We start from the raw sequence: 16,372 nt of genomic DNA on the forward strand, positions 1-16,372 counted from the left end.
GTAGGTAGGATTTGAGCTCTGGAGTAAGCAGGTTTGGAGGACAGGAGTTCTGTGACAGAGCAGAGATTTTTGGAACAAGGTGGGAACCATGGGGCAGGAGAAGTGATAAGTAGGTAAGTGGTGTGAACCAAGCTGCGCGATGGGGCAAGAGCAACATAGGTCCACGGACCAGTCTAGTAGTAGGGCAGCAATAACAAGGATTCTGGCAGTGAAGAAGCGGAAAGACAGGGAAAATGCAAACACACAAACACATGCCCCAAGCCCCTGTACGCTTCTCTTTCACTGCTGGAAACAATGACAGCCCCAGGCCTAGCTAGACTGGGGATGTGCAATAAGTCTGTCCTTCCCTAAAAAGCAAGCAGAGGCTGCTATGGCAATAGCAATTTATCCTTACTTACTGAGAGGAGGGGCTTAATGATAAAAGATATCTCCCTTGCAGTTTGATCTCCCTTGCTGCCATTGCATATGGAATACTACCGACACCTTGGATTAAAAACAGTACTCACAAAATAGAGTTGTGATTTTAGAAGGTCCAGATTAATGGAGAGGAAAAGCATAGCTGGGCATCTGGACTTCTGTAAAATAGATAATTCCAACCTTTCTAAAACAGGTAAGAGAAAGATTTATTATGTATTTATTGCACCTGTATTCTCCAAAGCAATATAATTTTCCCTATTTAGCTATTACACACCGATTAGTACATACACATTCTTATAAATTTTGTGTTTTTGAAGTACTTTTTCACAAATTTTGTCTTTGATAGGAAAATTCTTACACCTTAACTATCCTTCTACTGTAGCTTATGTTTGCCATATAGGACTTCATTAACTCTCAAGTAAATACATGAACATTATTTTCTGATGAAAGAAATAGTAGCTTAATCGCAATACCGACTGAGTCATTAAGAAGAAAGGAATTGGGTATTAGCACAATCTACTTACCTAATTGCATACAAGTACTGCTGTATATTACTTATTATTTGCATTGTATTAGTATGTATAATATGCTAAATGCAGTTGAACTAAAATAAGTGAAATGCTCCACTTAATACTCACATTGCATTATATATCCTTTCACGTCAATTCAGTTGAATGTAAAAAGGGAATGCATGAGATGATTACCTAACAGGTAAGATGATAGAGCAATAATTGCAATTAAAGCCTGATATTTTTATAACAAAACCTAGGACTCCCTGTATAATGCCTTATTAATTTGATAAAATGGGATAAAAGGGTATGCTTTCAGAGCACATGTAACAGAAATATATTGGTGTGTGAATAGTCAGAAATTTGGAAAACCTATCTGATAACTGGAATAGATTTGTATTAGATTAAAATGCAGTTGCAAACAGGCAAACAAAATTCTCAGAGTAATTCCAACAAATAGAACAGTCCATGCAAAATAGAAAGCAAGAAGGAGCAAGGGGCAAGAGAGTAGATAAGGAATAAAATTACATAAAATACACTGTTAACTCAGCTTAATCTTTTTTTTTTTTTTTACTTCAGGCCAAATTAATCACTTACGAGGACTTGTTAAAAATGTCAAAAAAAAACCCACAGGTATGACAGGGAGGAACATGGTTCCTAGGATATATTTGCACATACAAAATTAGATATTTTTTGAATTAACAAATGTGCCAAACCTAATGGAACTTTGCAAATACAAGCTAAATGCAGTATGAATGACTACCAACAATAAACTGTGAACTACCATTAGCTATATACACAAACCAGTGACACGTTCTTAGCTCCAAAAGAAGTTTCCTCAAAAAGTAATTTTTTACTGAAACAAGGTCTTCTATCTACTCCAAGACTTTGGAGGCCAAATCACGGGTACAAGGGGAACACAGGGTAGCAGAGACTTCAGGATTTAGGGCCCTGCAACAAACCAGGCAGTAAATCAGCTCATCAGCTGAAACCCACTTGACTTTCTATAATAGTGTGCAGACACTGCTGGGGACAATGACAGAGGAGCTTGTAGATACTCACTGTCAGAGAGTCACATATCTACGCCATATTTCTTTCAGGCCCAGGAGAAGAGACAACCCAGTAGGTAGATACAAAAACTGAGTCAATCAAGGTGGTCACTTTGTAAAAAACTAGAACTTTTCTAGCATCTTTAGATCTAAAGCCCGTAAGATGGCTAGATTCATTAGACTGCTTCTTACAAGAGAAACATAAAATTCTTACCCATGAATTTAGCATGCTTTCTTGTCTTAATTATGAGTGATGGAGCCCATAAACTTCAACCCTTTCCTGGGCATATGTGTAATATTCTAATATCAAGCCCTTCATCAAATCAGAGGTATTCCTTTAATTCTGGATGCCCCATTATGTGATTGCTCTTTCTGCCCATTTAATGTTCATGGCCATCTCCATCAGTGGCTGAAATTGTTCAGATGAAAAATTAATCTCAATAAATTGAAAGTGATTTTTTATCCTTGAAAACCCAATCCTACTTTCATCAAAGTCTCGCAAGTCTGTTCTTAGTCAGTACTAACAACATATGCAACTCCTCAGCTCTCACAGTAAAATGTCATGGTGCTGTTCCTCATTCTGCCACCGCTAAGATGTGCGTACGTGTGTTGGCTGGCTTTGTTTAAGAATACATGGACTTAGCAGTGAACACAACAACGTTCAGAAAAATAAACTTTTCTTAAACTACAGATGCAAAATTTTGGACTTGAACTGTGAAGATGACGTAGTCCCATCCTGTAGCTGGAGTTATTCTGTTGGTGCTAGGATGGTAGACAGAAAACTTGCCATTGTCTGAGACAAAAAACTATTTCACTTCTGAAAATCATTATAGCACATATGCACATCAGGACATCGGGGTAGCTCCAGTGGCCTCAGGATATAGCAAGGCATGCTGACTGTCTTCCCACATGCAGTGAAACTGGGTCCTGATTGTACCAGGCTTCAAATTCTACTGATGGAAGACCACGAGTTCTTGTTATAGCACCAAGCTGGGGCTGGAACCCCTTGTGTTCTCTTGCTTATTATGTTACCTCAGGAAAGGTTCTTTTCATCTCTACACCTCTTCCCCTGTGTCCACCTGTAAGTCACTCACATCAATTGCAAAACACACTGTTTCAAGAATCTAGTATGGGCTACAGCCTCAAAGCTCCACTATAATACAAAGAATGAATAGGAGACGGTAAGAATATTTTAGAAAATTCAAATACGAATCCCAAGGTAGACACATGGGAAATCCCTATACAAACACAGACATATTTTATAATGACTCTCTGAGCTCCAAATGGACATTACCCAGCTGTGCAGTTCCAGCCCCTCCAGCTACATAACTAACTTCATATAGCTCAACCCTGACTGCTAAACTGAAGGTGATGAAGAAGATAGGGGATTTATTAGTTCAGGTCTGTAATTGCCTTAACGCAGTTACAAGGCTACACATCCAGGCTTTATCCAGCCAACTTACAGCAAAGTGGAGCAGGTGGCGCATCTGCCTGCCACCCTCCATTTAGACCTACCTGTAGTCCTTTTCCAGGAGCTTGATGAGATCAGGAATCTGGCATTACAAGTCCCTCATGCAGCAATGGCCATGCTATTTGTAGCCACCTCAGGGCTTACTTATACTGCCAACACAATTTGGAATCAAGTGCCTAGTGCCTTCATTCATAATCATTGAAAAGGAAGGCAGAAAAGTAGGAAACACAATTTAATTCAAAGCACACGTGACCTCTAGCCAACAGGATTTTAGGAAAAGGTAACTTTCCTATACATATTCAAACCCCTTTTAATTGAACACATTATAAGGAAATGTTACTTAACTGTATTGTACCTATTAGGGCGGCTAGATTTTAAAGAATTTACAGGAATCTCTTATAAAATTCAGCTGAATAAAAAAAAACAGACAAATTTTTTTGTAATTTTTTATATTCACAAAGGCTATGGAGAAGAATAGGGAAAGAGTAGAGCTACCCTAGGTTAAAGTACAGTGCTTCAATGCTTAACAAAATACATTTAGAGAGCAAACATTCCCCATCTGTGAAATACACTATGAGTGGAACAGATGGCTTTCTATCCATATTCACTTTCTGGAAAGTCATTTGACTGCTTTTGTTGCTGAGCTTCTAGAGAAAACAACTTTCCTTCCTAATTTCGTCGAGTACAGTCTGAACTAGCTTTTTATTCAGTTCATTGGTGAACTGAACATATAGTTTACTGCCTTGTTGAACTATAAATTTGCAAAGCACAATAATGCAGTCTCTATTTAGCAGGTCTTCACTGTAGCTCATGTTTGTTCTATTTTGACCTATGTCTGTGAACATACTTTTGGAAAAGTCATATTGTATTAAGGCTGATGTGAAAGCAAAACATTACGTTTGAAAAAAAACACTACTATCAACTTTATGGTTGAAGCTGTTTGAAGATTTTCACGGAATCAGTAACATTTTGAAAAAAGTCCTTTCTTCCATTCAAAGTGTGGTTTCTACTGACTAAAATTTTATCTTGTCATCCTATCAAGCACTGTAGTGGACTCTGACCTATAAATGGCTATTTGGACGACCCTCATACAAAGCTGCTACTTGGACAGACCTTAGAATTTGGCATCTGCTGTATCATTTGGACAGAGGGTCTAGAAACATAACAAACTGCAGCTGGTGACAGCTCAATCTTGCAGAATATTCCAGCCTTTATTCTGTTTTTATTAGGAGTACAAAATCATCAAGATTAAACGTTAAGACTTTACAAGCATAAAAACCTTGCTTTGAAAAATACACTGCAGAACTATAATCCAGATACTCCATAATGGGCATTGACACCTACTGGGCCATAAAGAGTGAGATAAAATGAATTCTCTCTAACCCTACCATAAGCACAATGCTTTTGGCCTAGGACATTCATTTACAGAACAAAGTCAAAGAACAAAAAAAAAGCAGTTTTTCCAGCGCTTTAGATGGAACGGTTGCTGTGGCATTCACCACAAGCAGCATTTCACTCTGATTTGTTTTGACGCTGTCTTCTGGATCTCACTCACAGCCCACTGCACAGCTGCCACGTTACACATGTCTCTAGGCCCAGTATGGGTACTTAAGGCAATTAAAATAAGGGTGGAAGAATGTGGGCAATTACTGTCCTCCTGTCCTCTCCTCTGCTTCTTCCAAAGACAGACACAGATACATTAGTGGGCAAATGGACACTGCTATTACTAAGGATGCATGCTTTTTTTCTCTCATCTATCATACACTACACTAAATATTAGAGAGGAAAGAATATAAAGGTTTGGATAAAAGTTCATGAAGATATGCCTGTGCTGGCATTGTAGAGTATTTAGTGCCAAGTGTTACCTACTTGGAATTTACATTTTTTTCAGATAGAGGAGAGCCTGTATATCATACCATATTCTGCATTCTTTTGCCAGTTCAAACATACTGGATTTAACTTAAAAGTTTTGAATTTTAAATTCAACACATCCAATTCAATTTTTATTTCAAATGCTGTTGATCTCTCTTTTCCCTTCAGGCATACTCCATGGAAAGACGATGAATGGTACATGCGTTATTTTAATTTGCAACAGAAATCCTAAGCTGGAGTGGTACTGTTATTTGCTGATTCTGGTTTGCCTTTTCAGTTTATTAGCAGGATTTCTGGGCAATATACTTGCACTACGACATTATGCATACTGCATGAAGACATGGACTACCAATACAATATTTCTCTTTAATTTGGCACTGTGTGACTTTACTTGGACTCTCATGGCACCTTTTTCAGTATATTACAGTCTCCAGAAGATAACTCTCTATTTCAGTCAAGGATTTTATCAGATCATAAGACTATTTTTTAGTATTAATATCTATGGAAGTGTCTATTTCCTGACACTCATCAGTTTTGACAGATACGTAGGTGCTGTCCATCCTATCACTTCATTAACGTGGTGGGACAAAGGAAAGGCTGTGTTTTGTACCATCGCGGTATGGATCTTCATAGTGATTGCATCGATGCCAGAGATCTACTATACAGTTGCAGTTGGAAGAAAACAAGGGATCATAGGCTCCTCGGATGTCACTGAAGGACATTTACAATTTGCAGTGCCATTCACACTCTCCAAGATTGTATTGAGATTCCTAATTCCAGTCACAGTCACCTTTACATGCTACATGTTGACTCTCAAAGCATTACTACAACTGAGTAAACGTCAGCAAAGAAGGAACAGACTTGTTAGACCTCTGTTACTGATTTCAGCCGCTATGATTGTATTTGCTGTTTCTTTCATACCTTATCATGTTATGATGACAGTGATACTAATTTACAGAATGAACTGTCAACCGCCCTGCGGGAACATAAGCACATTAAGTGCCATTTATGAAGTCACAGAGATCATCTGCAGCATCAACAGTTGCCTCGACCCGATCATTTTTACAGTAGCAAATAAGACATTCTACCAAAGAATTAAAAGTATAAGGTGTCATCCCAAATGCCAGTGCTGCTGTTGTCTGACAGGAAGGGTAAGGGACGTCAGTCTGTCCCCAAGAACAATGACTTAAACACCAGTCTACAAAGACACGCATCTCCCACTGCCCATTTGGCTTTGGCTCATGAGACCAGTTTAAAATTCGGTCTCCTGTACTGTGTAACAATTTCTTGAATAAGCAAGAATACACAGCAATGCAGAGTAAAACTTAATGTGAAAAGAAACACTAGCAACTCCTAGCCTTACAGAATTGGCATTTTAAATATTCTTGTCATAAGTATACCTTAATTTATTGTGAAATAGCACTTCTTTCCTGTATGTACATGCAAAATGGAATAAGCAATGAAGAAAGGTGGCTACTTTAATTCTTGGCCATAAAAATATAGTAAGATTGAGAGCACACAGTGTTGAGGAGCCTTCTTATAGTTTTTGTTAATTATTTTTTCAGCTATTTCTAAGTGCTGCTGTGATTAGACTGTGCAATTAATAACAATCATGATGTTTACAGCTGAACTTCTTGAGCATTTGCAGAGAGGCTTTCTACAAGTACTTCATTTTAATGCTGCCTGCACTAGAGTTCCACTGACACCGCCAGTGGAACCTCATTAACCTGGGTAAGTGCAGCACATTTCCAAAAACAAACAAACAAACAAAAACCAAATAGTAAGTTAAAGTCCCTGAGCACAGTCAGAGCCACAGTGAACCTGTTCACGAAGCAAACAAGCATGGATTGAAGAGCTCTAAGTCTTCCTCCCGGCAGCAGGGGTTCCAAACCGATAGGCAGGGCACACTGGCAGTGTCCCCCAAACCCTGGGCAATTACAGCTGTTTCTCGTAAGTGTTCTATTTCAGGGGAGTGTGTGATTCTGCCATGAACTCTGAAGTCATTAGCAGGGAGAGGAGTGCACAGGAAAAGTTCTGAAATACACAGGTGGCTGAGCTGCAAGAGTAAGAGACGCTGCTACACAGGAGCGCTACTTCTCCTGTTCATTTAGGGCCTTAGCATCACGGTTTCAGGACAGTCTAAGGTAATTAGTCTGCAGTACATTTTAATCATTAAAACAGCACAATATATAAACATTTGAACATCCACCTTCAAGAGTCATTAAATACGCGTTCTTTCCACACATCGTATGGGCAAAATAATCGTGTTCCTTAATCAGCCACCTGCTGACCCACTTTCTTGCCAAGTCCCACATGCTACCTTGTTAATTATAAACCCCCATGCATCAGTGAGCATGTTAACTTTATTTTCAAAGTTACTAGTGACAACAAAGTACTTTTAATATACTTTGTACAGTGTCTTAATTCTTTAATTTCCATAGTTTGAATATAATTTTCTCACATGGCTCTATGTGAAAATAATTCTATTCTACATAGGTATTAAATCTTTCTTGTTGTATGTTTCAATTATATTGAGTAAATATATATGCATATATAATATCTAGAACAATGGGGTTTTTTAATTGTCTATAACTGGGACATGAAATGAAGAACCAGGTCCTGATAACCTGAAACACTTTATATGTGTTTGGATGTAGTAGCAAACTCACAGGATCTCAAAGGACGATTGTGTGCCTATATTCTGTGCAGGGGAGTTATGTACTTATTCACTGTAAATGCTGCTTTTTTTTCCTTTGATAATTTCTTAATATTTCCATTTCTTTTATTTTAAAAGAAAAATATTCACCTTTTTTTTTTTTATGCACGAATTGTCTACTGGAAACATGTCAGGGTTATTAACGATTCATTGGCGTCCATAAGAAAGAGTGCTTTTTAATCCATGAATGGCCACCCATCGGCAATTACCTACTATAATATACACTTAGGTCTCAGACTGATACAGAAACAATGTCAACGCTACTTAGCGACTAAGGTGCTCTCAGCATGAAAAAGGATAGAACAGGAGAGATTACTGTGAAACTCTGGGCTAAATGAGTTCATTACTCCCACTGGATTGCACCCAAGATGGTAAACAGTAAGCTATTCCAAAGGCAAACACTTGCCATTTTTATCTTTCAGTCTCTCTTTAAAGGTACAAATACACTGTTTCTTTCTCCTTTCTCCACCCCAGCATCGTTTTTCAGTAAGTTAATTTGTCTGTGTTCGGGCTGGGTAAAATTCAATGTGAAATCAAAATACACTTTTCTAGACATAAAATTAAACATGAAAACTCGCTGCAGTCCTGAGCTAGAAAAGTAACTTCATACCTCTGGGAAGCAGAGATTCTCAGGTTTTACCTGCCAGGACTTCTAACATGTAAGCTTTTTCAGGAGAGACAACAATGACTTAGACCATTTTTAAATTTTCTGTAGATTTTTAACAGAAAAACAGTTGTTTTTTTGTTCAGACAGATCATTTTATTCTCACTACATAATATCTACTCTACTATAGACATTAATGTTACTATTAAATATTAAGCAAGTATCATTAGAAAGATCTTTTGTTGTTAATGAGGGAAGAAGCATTCAACTCAGAAGAAATTGTGAAAAACATTATCAAAGTCACTTCTTGATTTTGGAAAAAATTAGAATTGTTTCCTCTTGAAGTGCTGCCTTTATAACACCTATGAATGCAGCCTGTGCTCACAAGCATCCAAAGTTGATGAGAATAAAATCAAAAATTTCAATTAAAGATTGGATTGAAAGCCTCCAGTGAGCTCAAGACGAACACAATAATTTAAAAGCTTCACAGATAACCCTTCCACAACTCATATGCAATGCCTTTTGCAAGCAGCGTTAATGCGGTTTGCAGAGATTCTCAAGCGAAGTCTGGAGTTTCACCACCTGTGTCTCTGTGTGTAAAATGAAAACCTAAGGAAACAGTAAGGAAATGCTTTAAAGTCAACGTGAGTGTCTGACTCAAAGAAAAGCTAGGGTGAAATTTCATTCTGGTTAGTTAGTCAGAGCATAAAATGCATTTAACTGAACACGAATGACCTTTATATTCTCAGCGTGACTGAATTATGCAGTATACTCATAGAAAGATGCAAAATGAGATGCTTTTTACTTTCTGCCAGCATCACCCTACCAAAGAGCGGCACGGTCCAGGGCACACATGATGGAACAATGCCAGCAACTGCCATCATGGGCCTGGGAGAGTATCAAGGAGCACTTACCGCGCTGTGCCAGTGACCAGGGAAGGACCACAGGCAGGGACTTGTTTTTGCAGGGGAGAATCCAGATCTCAGCCAACTCAGAAGATAAAAATTGCCATGAAATAGTATGCATGAAGGCAATACTGATTTCTGCTGCATATCCTTTGATCCTTCCTAACCCCCAAGAATATGAGCAAGAGATACAAGCAGCATGGATAGTAGCCCTGCTCTAAGCTCTTCGTGGGGGACAAGCTGGAGACTCCTCTAGTTCACTTCTGTAGGACTAAGGTGGATGCGCTAGCTCCTCAGTTCACTGTTCTGGGCTCACCTGCAGAACAAGGGACAAACCGTTTGGACTCTGAAACTCTAGTAAAACCCATTATTCTGCTCCTATTTGTGTCCCACCGATAAAAATAATGAAATAAACTTTGTTACAAAAGCAAATCCTTGTCTCCATGTCTGTTTCTATAGCTGGATGCAATCCTACACGGTCCACACAATCCTATAACGCTCATTAATTTTCTATTAATAAAGCCATCTATAATAGAGGTCCCAACACGCTTGCACATGTAAGAGAAAAAGGGAAAAAGGAAAAGCCAAGAAACCACCTTAAGCTTCTGAAAAGATTATTCCAAACCAACCCCAAGTAATGAAGAATAGAAGGGAAAAACAAAGACAGGGGCATTCCTACAAAAAGTCTCTGTGTCACAGTGCCCCTGTAGCCTGTTCTCCCGGCCTGGGCATCTCACACAACATATCTTGTGCTGGGCTGAGTCTAAAGGCATTGGGTAATCTTTAAAAATCCCCTTCAGGACACAAAACTAATAAAAAATCCTTCCCTCTCTTACCCTCAGCTATTCATGTTCCTCATGATACTCAGCTGTGAATACACCCTAGTAGCTGACAAGGCTTCTAGACATTTGTTTGCTTGTTCATAAGTGATTCTATAATCAATTAAGCACACTTTTTTGAAGCATTTTTGTTCAACTAGGCTGAACTAATGCTAATGTTGTCCTGACTGAAACCAAAGGTTTTCTACAAAACAAAAGTTAAAAGGCACAAGACATCTGTTCGTATTTACTTGGTCATTTTTTATCTGGAAATACATGATCCTAAATTGTTTTATTACAATATTCCCCAGATAGAACGACAGAAACAAATAAAATTAAATAAGTTCATTCCATTTTGCTTTACAATAAGCGAACAATAAACTAAACAGCTAAGAGCCAAAGTCAACATCTTCTACTATGACGAGTATGTTGCAATACTGGTTTCCCACAGATCTTTGTTTAGATTAAATCTGAGGACATGGTATCCAATTAAATGCCCAACTGTTATAATGAGTTTGACCACATTATTGAATGCTGTAATAACGTATTAACCTACAAAACTGACTGCAAGGTATGGGTAGCTTTCACATACCATATCTAGATCCTGAGATATTACAGTGGTGGCCATCTTTTTAATATACTAAATGAATACAAAATAGACCACGGCCTCAACGATTTGACTGCTTATGTATGTGCTCAGATGTGGTCAGAGAAACAACTTTCTCGTTTACCACTGTAAATTCAGCATTGTTTTGTAAGCAAAAATTGTTAAAACCCTCTAAGTTGAAGAGGTAAATTTTGCTACAGACGTCCCAAAAGCTGCTTTTTAAGGAAAGCCATCTTTATGCATACACTGTTCTCCATTTGTCTTTGTAATATTTTTATCTCACAGGCAAACTACCTGAAATCTTCTCACTTATTAAGACATGAGCTTATATTTTTAAAATAAAAATATTCAAACATTCTTGAAAGTTTGGCTTTCTCTTAAATATACATGAATTAATGTATTCTGATATCAAAGGTTTTCTTTTCCATGCCTCAGAAACGCCTCACTCGGCAAATAGCTATGACAAACAGTACCACAAGGAAGTTAAAATACTTCACCTTTGTACACTGCTTTCACCAGTGGAAGCCAAACCTCTTTAGGCAGCAGAAAAAACATGCCTAGACTGATTCTACAGCTGGAGGAACCACAGCAGAGGCAGGTAACGTGGCTAATTAAGTCCACCATCGGCCTTGCAGGGAAATGTAGCTTCTCTGCTCCTGCCTTAGAGAAACATCCGAGTCTCAGGGCTGCCAAGTCTCCCCCCACTGTGCCTGGAACCCGCAGTCAGAGGTGACGGGACGCGCTGGACCCCGTGCAGGGACCTACCACCTCTATAGCACCCCCCAAGCTCTCTTCTCAGGCCTTCTCCCAACTGACCACTTACCAGCTCCATCCCTTCCTCTTCAGATGACTCAGCATGGATGGGGCTTCCTCCAGCCGGGAAAGGTGAACCTTAATCACGGAGAACTGCAGTTCTCAGCTTTTGCAGTCTAAGGTAAAACACAGCCTAATGTCACAAAACGTAATAGTCAAGGTCTCAGCTACTGACCTAGCTAGAAAAGTCGTATCCTCGCAAAGCACATCGTGTGCTAGGGCAACGGGAACCACGGATCTCCGGTTTCTCACCGGTCCAGTCAATATTGGTCAGAAGACCATCATTAGTAGCCAGAGCTCTCTCCATCAGGCTTCTTGTGGAGCCTGTCTTACCTGATTTGGGTGCTTTCAAGGGCCTGGTCTGAACTAGAAATTGCAGGTGAGCAAATGCAGGTGAAATGTATAGTACTCTGCCTTCCTCTAAAATGACAGAGTCTTTAAAGATTGCTTGCTATTTCTCAACGTAAAAAGAATAGAAATACAAATGTTCATAAGAATGCACATTGATCTTCTCATACAAAAACAAGAAGAGGAAGATGGGCTTTTTCTGATGCAAGGAAAGGGCTGACATTTTCTTTTCTATAATGGAATGCCCAAAGGCAACTAAGAACAGGGTGGTAATGGTCAGTGCCATCTGCTGTACCGAACATTGCAAGGGATTCATAAATGCACTACATGTCCCTCTTCACTTTACATTAATGTCATTACTATTACCTCCAGCTGCTGTTGTGAAAAAGCTGTAAAATGCAGATAATGTGGGAAGACTTAAAGCTATGCCAGAATTACAGTGTGTAGGCAGACTTAACTATGAATTTTTCTGTCAATTTCCATTATACAGATTTAACATATAATTTTAATTATAGGCTTTACTTTTACCAATGTTATTATTTCAGGTTTAGACAATTGTGCTGATGCAGTTAAAAGGAAACCTGTAAAAATAGATATTGATTTCCTATAATGTTTTAGAACGTTTTTTAGTAGAGAAGCAACTGAAAGCCCTGCGTTAGCAATAGAAAATGCTAACGCATTTGTTCTTGAGGTGCAGATTTTTTTAATTTCATGTGACTGTATCCCAGGTTATAAAATGAATGTGAAAAAAATATTCTCTCTTTAGATGTCCTCACTGCGTAACAAAAGAAAAGTTGTTTAGAGCACATACTAATTATATTTTGGCACTCTTTATCCTTTAAGAATTTTTAGCTTTTTTAAGAAACCTGGTTTTTTAACTGCCAGATATATAAAAGTAATTTCATTATCCTCCTACTTTTTTTCATTTTAGAGCTACAATGTTTCATCATTTTATATGTAGTGCCTACAGAAACTAAATTTTCCTTCTTTGAACTCATTGGAATCCAAATTTCACAGTAGGTAAAAGAAACACAGCATTATTTATATCCCATATAATGCTGATGCTGAATTCTGAAGGGCAGTGCTATAATCTCTGTTTTTCAATATCAGTTTAGCAATACTCTGCAACAACTTGTCAAAAGAATTGTTTCCTTTTTTATATACTGTTTGTTCTTTTCTCCTGAAACTGCGCTGAAACTGATTCACAAGTGTATTTTTAACAGTAAATAGAGTTGCTTACAATCTATCTATCATCTGCCACATAGCCTTTTAAAATCAACATTTATAAAGTATTTTTGAGTCAGAAAACATAAAATATTTTGTCACCATCTATCTAGGAGAACCTACAGATTTACAAATGGTCATTCTGGTAAGTAGTCCAAAATGCAGTATTGTGGCACAGTAAATTGCAAACCTCATTGCAATATAAACATATAAAAATATAAACACGGTTGTATGTGTTTATATGTAAATAGTTTAATACGTTTAAATAACAGCACATATGCCTAATAAACCTTTAGCCTGATTTGAATCAGCAATGACCCTTTCTATGAAACGCATGCAGCGGAGTCGACAGAAAAAAGCCACCCACAACCAATTCCAGTGCTGAGCTGGAAGTCAAAAGAGACTTAGATTTGACCACGAGCTTTGCCAGAGAGTTTTTACAGGACTAAGGCAAGCAGTGGTGTCTCTAGGACTCAGTGCAGGGAATGTTAAGGGTCACTCCGAGCGTGCCTGCTGAGCCACCAAAGCCTGGCAGAGAGCAAGAGAGAAAAGAGATTTACATTTCCTCAAGGCAAAAAAGCAGTCACTTGGTCCGTCAAATACAGGAGATAGCAGGTGTTCTAATAGAAAGAATTTGTGTCTCAAAGGAAGTGAAACAATGCTCATTTTAATTAAAAAAAAATGAGCTAGACTCTCTGCTGGTCAAGAAGAGAGTACACTATTTTTCGTCTGGACCCCCTCGGCAGATGAGCGCTCCCGTGCAGGAGCTCCCCTCTCTCTACTTCTAATCAGAGGTGTAAAGTATGCAGAAAAAAAGAACCCCTGACCAGAGACAGCTTTCTGATTTAATCTCAGTATGTACAGATTAAGCATGGGGGTTTTTTTATTTCTTGCCTTCAATAAATATTTGCAACTATGCTGCCCATTTTGGACACTGTGACTAAATCTCACGGTGCACAAACAGGAGCCGCAGGGGTTACGGAGCGTGTTTGCATTCCCAATGCACAAGACAAGTGGAGGATCGATGTTGTGGGAGCAAGAGGAAGTACATTCCAGTGACAATAAGACAGCTCTCTAGCCTACAATGAAACACAGGGGTACGCACTTAGACCTGTGACATACAGATAGCTTCCACTAATGCACAAATCTCCTGCCATGACATAATACTAAGCATTGGCCATTAATTTTAATTTGCCTTTCTAGAGTTAGCACACCATTAATTTGTATTATGTACACCATGTAATGGGGTACAAAAAGGATTATTTACTACATACAAATTGAAAGAGTAGAAATCCACACTGTCAGCTAAACCACCATATCCACTGTATTTAGTAGTAACTTTGGAAAAATTGAATTTTAAATTATTTGATACTATGTTATGTGCAAAAGTAACCATGGAAAATACTATATTGAGAAATATATCTTTACTAGAAATACACTGGATGGAGAAACTGTGTTAATAACCAGTGAAACTTTGGACAAAATAACAATTCCATAGTAAATTTCCTTTGGAGCTAAATCAGATATATAATGAACCCAAATTTTCATTACTAAAAAAAAGCCAAAGGGTGGGTAGGTTCCACAGTAGAACATATAAAAATACTATTTCACAGTAAGTGTATAAAAAGCTACTACGGCAGTAGGTTGGTGGAGGGGGGAAGAGGGAGGACGTGTCAAGGAGTACTGTAATTGAAAAATGTTTTGATTTTTCCAAATATATGCTTTCTCTACTCAGGTTTTGTTTTTTTCTTTGTTTTTAAATGAATTATCGATTTAATCATAAAAATAGCATACAGAAATATTCATTTCTGTTCTTCATCTAGCATATTTATAACTCTTTATTTAGAGAAAATAACTGTTTAACTACCTGCCGTATTCATTTAATACCACTAGAAGGTGCTCCTCTGTTGAAAGATAATTATTTCTGTCTGAATTGCTTTTCAAAGCTGATTTTCCTCTGATAACTGTGGTTCTGGCCAGTTGTTTACACAGACTGTAATTGCAACCACTGCCCCTGTTATACAACAGCAGGACCTCATATGCCGTAACCATTACCACAGCATGAGAATAACAGATCTGTTATCACTCATTTTCTTGATAAACACGAATCCCAGCTGAGCTGGACTCCAGTTAGTTTTGCTGGAAGGCGAGGTGTGGAAACCGTGGTGCTGATGCATTGTAAAGAGACAGTTTCTTCAAGGTTAGGAATCACAGAATCATAGAATCATTTAGGTTGGAAAAGACCTTTAAGATCACCGAGTCCAACCATAAACCTAACACTGCCAAGTCCACCAAAGCCATTCCTGGAATAACTTAGGACAGAATGCATCCCTAGACAGACATTTGCATGCTTGCCCGAAGTCTGAAGGCAGAAGGAGAGTCCAACATAAAAAAAAAAACCTGCTGTAAGACAGCCATACAAACGTAGAGTATATGATCTACACCAACAGCACACCAACGGTATCAGGGCATCAAACCGCATCTGGAAATCCAAAGATCAATAATTCCTATTTCATACACAAACTTATATGAGCCTCAACCAAGTTAAGATTTAGTTTAATACCCAGAAAGGCATTCTGATAACCTCTGAGCACACACAGACTGCCTCTGTAAGCTCTTCGCATATACAATGAAAAACCTTAACTGAGAGCTGAAATAATTGCAGTTTTTCTAATAAAAAACTTCAGCATGCACAATGTCTGAAGGGTTTTAAGTTGTGTATCATCTGGGATCAAGTAAGATTTTTGTGAGAAATGGGAAAGAAAAGGGGAAATGAGGATGGAATGAATGGCTAAGGTGAGATTCTGACTCTTTTTAGCGGTAAACTTTGGACAAAGTCTAAAAGTGACCATAAGGAATGCAATGCCTGGGCGTACTTTGAGAGCTTGGATTTCCTCAGCTCTTTTAGCTCACACAACACTCACTAGAAAGAACATTTTCACTGGGACAGGGTAAGGGAAGAAAGTCACCATGCAGTTCAAACAGTTTAAACCATTAAAAACTAGGGTCATCCCCCAGG

At 38.3% G+C, this 16,372-nt stretch overlaps 2 protein-coding genes across 3 annotated transcripts in view; one reads left to right on the plus strand and one right to left on the minus strand.

The window, feature by feature from the left end:
* TMEM117 (transmembrane protein 117) overlaps window positions 1-16,372 on the minus strand; it is a 231,914-nt gene that overhangs the window by 187,185 nt on the left and 28,357 nt on the right. The window lies entirely within an intron of this gene.
* Window positions 541-6,508, plus strand: LOC134510925 (P2Y purinoceptor 1-like). Its single transcript, XM_063324128.1, has 2 exons — window positions 541-610; window positions 5,487-6,508. The coding sequence occupies exons 1-2, from the start codon at window positions 541-543 to the stop codon at window positions 6,506-6,508; spliced, it is 1,092 nt and encodes a 363-aa protein (XP_063180198.1).

Source organism: Chroicocephalus ridibundus, chromosome 1 (genome assembly GCF_963924245.1).
Source record: "Chroicocephalus ridibundus chromosome 1, bChrRid1.1, whole genome shotgun sequence".
Classification (NCBI taxonomy): Eukaryota; Metazoa; Chordata; class Aves; order Charadriiformes; family Laridae; genus Chroicocephalus; species Chroicocephalus ridibundus.